The sequence below is a fragment of the Palaemon carinicauda genome, unplaced genomic scaffold (genome assembly GCF_036898095.1).
Source record: "Palaemon carinicauda isolate YSFRI2023 unplaced genomic scaffold, ASM3689809v2 scaffold381, whole genome shotgun sequence".
Lineage (NCBI taxonomy): Eukaryota > Metazoa > Arthropoda > Malacostraca > Decapoda > Palaemonidae > Palaemon > Palaemon carinicauda.
Window position 1 is genome coordinate 135,001 of NW_027171483.1, and position 6,641 is coordinate 141,641.

General features: G+C 30.6%; 1 protein-coding gene across 2 annotated transcripts in view; it reads right to left on the bottom strand.

Moving 5' to 3' along the window:
- Window positions 1-5,702, bottom strand: part of LOC137636765 (thiopurine S-methyltransferase-like) — an 8,571-nt gene extending 2,869 nt beyond the window's left edge. Inside the window, exons 1-4 of one of the 2 annotated variants that reach the window (XM_068369139.1) lie at window positions 5,634-5,655; window positions 5,470-5,496; window positions 3,470-3,695; window positions 401-524 (exon numbers count right to left, since the gene is read on the bottom strand). In XM_068369139.1, coding sequence (XP_068225240.1) covers window positions 401-524; window positions 3,470-3,633 — 288 coding nt within the window. In that variant the 5' untranslated portion in view covers window positions 3,634-3,695; window positions 5,470-5,496; window positions 5,634-5,655. Of the gene's footprint in view, window positions 1-400; window positions 525-3,469; window positions 3,696-5,469; window positions 5,497-5,633 lie in introns of both variants that reach the window. The other variant, XM_068369140.1, reaches the window with a different exon arrangement.
- Between the last annotated feature and the right edge of the window lie 939 nt (window positions 5,703-6,641).

Consider the following 6,641-nt stretch of genomic DNA (forward strand, 5'->3'; position numbering starts at 1 on the left):
CCTTTATATTGTTGCAATGAGTTTACTTGCACTAACGTGAAGTATAGTAAGTAAATTTCTATGTTAGCAAAGCCTACAAGATCAGAAGAATATATGTATTTGTGGAAATAGGGAATTTTGGTTTATTTGGGGAATCTTTATTACGATATTTGGGGATTTTAACACTAACCCACCTGGCAACACTGCTCACAACGTTCACAAGCTACAGGACTCAAGCTTTTAAGGTAATTATCTTAGTTCGAGGTAATTTCCTTGGTTTTAAGGTAATTTGCATGGTTTTAACGTCATTCCGCTTTTACTAGCTTTAAATTTAAAGAAATTAGACAAGTTTTAAGGTTAGTCACGAACAAGGTACAATGCATCTATGAAAGTTTATACAGAACATATCTATTAACCTCACCTTATATATTGTGCCTTTTGAAAATCCGATTGTTCCATATCTGAGATTGTTTTCTTTAAAGAACTCCACCACCGGCTGAGCTACTCCTTCCACGCCGACCACAGTGTGCCCAGCATCATATAACCTGCGTCGATTAATATAATGAAAGTCAATTATATATTACTTATTTACAAAGAAATATCCAAACTTGAAAGTATTAATTTAAAAGCTCAAGATAGAGATGACTGGCGAAATTTAACAGAGGCCCTTTACTTCAATAGGCCTAGATGATGATAGTGGTTCAAACTCATTTTCTATTCTCGTGAATAATGTTAAATACGTTGATTAAAGCAATGAAAATCAATTAAATATTACTTATTTACAAAGAAATGTTAAAACTTGAAAGTATTAATTTAAAAGCTCAAGATAGAGACGACTGGCGAAATCTAATCGAGGCCCTTTGCTTCAATAGGCCTAGATGATGATGGTGGGTCAAACTAATTTCCTATTCTACTGGAATAATGGAAAATACGTTGATTAAAGCAATGAAAATCAATTAAATTTTACTTATTTACAAAGAAATATTCAAACTTGAAAGTATTAATGTAAAAGCTCAAGATAGAGACGACTGGCGAAATCTAATCGAGACCCTTTGCTTCAATAGGCCTAGATGATGATGGTGGTTCAAACTAACTTCCTATTCTCATGGGAAAATGGAAAAGAAGTTGATTAAAGCAATTAAAATCAATTAAATATTACTTATTTACAAAGATATATTCAAACTTGAAAGTATTAATTTAAATGCTCAAGATAAAGACGACTGGAGAAATCTAATCGAGGCCCTTTGCTTCAATAGGCCTAGATGATGATGGTGGTTCAAACTAATTTTCTATTCTCGTAAAAAAAAAAATTAAATACGTTGATTAAAGCAATGAAATTCAATTAAATATTACTTATTTATAAAGAAATATTCAAACTAGGAAGTATTAATTTAAAAGCTCAAGATAGAGACGACTGGCGAAATCTAATCGAGCCCCTTGCTTCAATAGGCCTAGGTGATGATGGTGGTTCAATCTAATTTCCTATTCTCGTAAAAATGTTAAATACGTCGATTAAAGCAATGAAAATCAATTAGATATTACTTATTTACAAAGATTTATTCAAACTAGGAAGTGTTGAGTTAAAGGCTCAAGATAGAGACGACTGGAGAAATCTAACCGAGGCCCTTTGCTTCAATAGACCTAGATGATGATGGTGGTTCAACCTAATTTCCTATTCTAGTGGAATAATGGAAAATACGTTGATTAAAGCAATGAAAATCAATTAGATATAACTTATTTACAAAGATATATTCAAACTAGGAAGTATTGATTTAAAAGCCCAAGATAGAGACGACTGGAGAAATCTAACAGAGGCCCTTTGCTTCAATAGGCCTAGATGATGGTGGTGGTTCAAACTAATTTTCTATTCTCGTGAAAAAAAAAAATGTTAAATACGTTGATTAAAGCAATGAAAATCAATTAGATATTACTTATTTACAAAGAAATATTCATACTTAGATAGAGACGACTGGCGAAATCTAACAGAGGCTCTTTGCATCAATAGGCCTAAGAGATGGTCACGGTGGTTCAAACTAATTTCCTATTTTCGTAGAAAAATTGGAAAAGCTTTTTGAGATAAAGGCGAGGATTGAATACAAGCTACTCTTACTAACGTTTAAGATACTGAACCAAAATGAACCAAAATATCTAAAAGAATGCTTGAATAAACTAGAACTAGAAACAAATGTTACCATAAGACACATGAGTGACAAACATAGGCTATCTGAACCAAGAACAAATAGTAAATTTTGTGAAAGGGCTTTTAGCTACTGTGCGCCTAGACATTATAATAAACTGCCAACTGAAATGAAGGACTTAAAGGGAGCAATTGAATTTAAGAAGAAACTAAAGACATTACTTTTCACAAGATCATATGATTTGGAAGATGCTACAATCAAAGAATTGTATAAGTTATAATAAAAATGTTTCGTTAGATGATTAATATGGACCCACCAGAGAAGTAGTTCACTCGACTTCAGTGGAGGGTTGGATTTAAACCCAAAACAAGTAAACAAGGGTTCAATCATCTACTATGAAGAGGAGATTGAAATAAGGATAGAAATGAAAATATAAAGATCCTTGGCATGGCATTGAAGATAACAGGTGGATCTGCACACTATCAGCTTAGATAACATTTCATGGCCACTGCACTTATCCACCAAAAGTTTTTAATGAAACATAGAAGAAATCAATCCATATAGTCAAATTATTATATACAAAATATGAGATAAAATTAAAAAAATTTATATAAAACTCTTTATATAAACATGTATATATGCATAATTCTGCTTAAGTTTTGAATAGTGAATATAGTGATTTCTTATCACTATTGTTACTATCAAATAGTGTTTTTTTAGATAACGAAAATTAGGGCGTTGAGTTCATATTTTATGATCATCTGTAGTTATTGTTAGTTGAATGCGGTTAACTCTTTTTTTTTTTTTTTTTTTACTTTTGTATATATAAGTAAGAATTGCTTACAGGTCAGTTATCAAATACACACACTATTATTATTATTATTATTATTATTATTATTATTATTATTATTATTATTATTATTATTATTATTATTATTATTATTATTGTTGTTGTTGTTGTTATTATTATTATTATTATTATTATTATTATTATTATTATTATTATTATTATTATTATTATTATTATTGTTGTTGTTGTTGTTGTTGTCGTTATTATTATTATTATTACTATTATTATTATTATTATTATTATTATTATTATTATTATTATTATTATCTTCAGTTCTACTAGCTAAACTAAAACCCTAGCTGGAAAAGCAGGATGCTATAAGCCCAAGGGGCTCCAACAAGGAAAAATACCCCAGTGAGGAAAGGAAACAAGGAAATAAATCAACACGATAATGAACAATTAAAATAAAATACTTTTAAAACAGTAACATTAAAATAGATCTTTCATATATATAAAATATAAAAATAAGCCTACGTCAGCCTATTCGACATAAAAAACTCACCATTTAAGATCAACCGTTTTCCCGCACAATGGGACCAAAATCCTCCTCTTCGGAGAAGGAAGAAGAAGGGCGCTATGATCCCTAAGGATAGTGTTCACCTCTTCTAAGTGCCATCCTGTGCGTCCTTCGGACCACTTCTTGTCCCATTCGTTAGTACGATCCATAACTTTATCCGTTTATACACTTTTCTTCTAGATGAATTGTGTTCACTTCAAGGGGCTTTGAGCTGAATGAAAGAATCACTTTATTATTATTATTATTATTATTATTATTATTATTATTTTTATTATTATTATTATTATTTGCTAAGCTACAACCCTAGTTGGAAAGGCAGGATGTTATAAGCCCAAGGGCTCCAACATGGAAAGTTAGCCCAGTGAGAAAAGGAAACGAGGAAAAATGAAATGAGAACAGTAACATTAAAGTAAATATTTCCTATGTACACTATAAAAAACTAACAAAATAAGAGAAAGAGAAATAAGATAGAATAGTGTGCCAGAGTGTACCCTCAACCAAGAAAACTCTAACCCAAGACAGCGGAAGACCATGGTACAGAGGCTATGGTGCTACCCAAGACTAGAGAACAAGGGTTTGATTTTGGTATGTCCTTACCATAGATAAAGAGTCTCTTCTGCCCTTGAATAAAAAATGAAAAAAAGGAGAAATAAGATAAACTAGTATGCCCGAGTGTATCTTCAAGCAAGAGAACTCTACCCTAAGATAGTGGAAGATCATGGTACAGAGGCTATGGTACTACATTAGTTACTGGCATAAGCTTAAATCAACTTGATTATAGTTAAATCTATATGTACTAAATTTCCAATTTTGGACTCAGCAACTATTTTTATCCACACTCATAATTATTATTATTATTATTATTATTATTATTATCATTATTATCCAAGCTACAACCCTAATTGGAAAAGCAAGATGCTATAAGCCCAAGGGCTCCAACAGGGAAAAATACCCCAGTGAGGAAAGGAAATAAATAAATGATGAGAATAAATTAACAATATATCATTCTAAAAACAGTAACAGCGTCAAAACAGATATGTCCTATATAAACTATTAACAACGTCAAGAACAGATATGTCATATATAAACAATAAAAAGACTCATGTCACCCTGTTCACATAAAAACATTAACTTTTGCCAAAATAAAATGGAAATTTCCTGCAAAAATATACATCATATACATGCTATTATGGTCACATGAATAATTATAGCTACTTTAGAATAGGCCTACCATATGGTTCATACCATTAAAGGGTAATAGGGTAGGGGTGTGGAGGGGTGTAAACCATAGCCACCTTGTAAACATGTACTAAAAATCAATATATATATATATATATATATATATATATATATATATATATATATATATATATATATATATATATATATATATATATATCTTAAGTTCATAATGTTTTATTACTTGGTGGTTGCAAAATCAGTTTTAGATGTATAAAATAATTAATTAGTCAACTTATAAGGTCAAGGCAAATATCTTCTGTTACTATTAAAGGAAGTTTACGCAAATTCAATAGTCAAATGAGCCCTCATTGCAAATTCAATAGTCGCATAAGCCCTCTTTACTGTAATGTTTGAAAAATAACTTTTATATCTTATTACAATTTACTTTTATTTACATAAATAAATACGCAATTCAAGGAATAATAATTGGATTAAATAAAATACGAGAATAGAAAACGTTCCCTCATTAAAAGTTCAATAGTCACATAAGCCTTCTTTACAGGAATGTTTGAAAAATAACTTTTATATCTTATTACAATTTACTTTGATTTACATAAATAAATACACAATTCAAGGAATAATAATTGGATTAAATGAAATACGAGAATAGAAAACGTGACTAATTTTCTAAGTATTTTCAACGTCCAAAGATATCAGTTCTCAATCGATTCAATATAAAAAAAGCACAGTAATAACACACTAATAAAATTATACTAAAAAAAAAACAATAAAAACTATCTTACCTATTGTTTTAAGTATCACACAACGCCCTGTAATGCAAGAGAGTAGACTATTAAGTATTTTCAACGTCCAAAGATATCAGTTCTCAATCGATTTTATATAAAAAAAGCACAGTAATAACACACTAATAAAATAACACTAAAAAAAACAATAAAAACTATCTTACCTATTGTTTTAAGTATCACACAACGTCCTGCAATGCAAGAGAGTAGACTAGCGAGTAGCGACTCTCTTATTTATACCCAGGATTTGCCTTGTCATGCTGACGTTACGATAACGATAAACCTGATTAATACGCTGATTAATGCCTAGCGATAATCAGATACTGCAATAACACGACGCGTCTAAAGTGTTTTCTACTCTTCGAGTTATCAATGAACGTTACAATACAGAAAGATAAACAATGACGCGGACTTTTTAAGGTTCGCCACCGGCCAACGGGAAACCAGTGTCACAGGAAGTTCATACCATAGTCATCGTGACTCTCTCTGATACACCAGAGTTTCGCTTCCGATTGTAATGTCCTGTTTGCCATTTTACAAAAATAAAGAATTTCTCGAAACTATTGGATTTACGGATGTTTAATCTATAAAAGTATTATTATAAAAGTGTTTTTAAACAAGCTCGTATGCAGACAAATCTCTAACTTGTCTGTAGAAGTTGTGAATTTGAATTATAAGTTGCCCCAGTTTTCGCGAGATTGACTCTTGCGCTTCTGGTTTTTAATGTCCTGTTTGCCATTTTACGATAATAAAGAATTTCTAGAAACTATTGGATTTATGGATGTTTAATCTATAGAAGTAGTATTATAAAAGTGGCTTTAAACTTGTCTATAGAAGTTGTGCATTTGATTTTTGTTTAAATTACGCTAGTTTTCGCGAGGTTTCGCTTCCGATTGTAATGTCCTGTTTGCCATTTTACGATAATAAAGAATTTCTTGAAGCTATTGGATTTACGGATGTCTAATCTATAGAAGTATTATTATAAAAGTGGCTTTAAACATGTCCATATAAGTTGTGCATTTGAAATTTGTTGCGCCAGTTTTCGTGAGGTTTCGCTTCCGATTGTAATGTCCTGTCTGCCACTTTACGATAATAAAGAATTTCTCGAAACTATTGGATTTACGGATGTCTAATCTATAGAAGTATTATTATAAAAGTGGCTTTAAACCTAT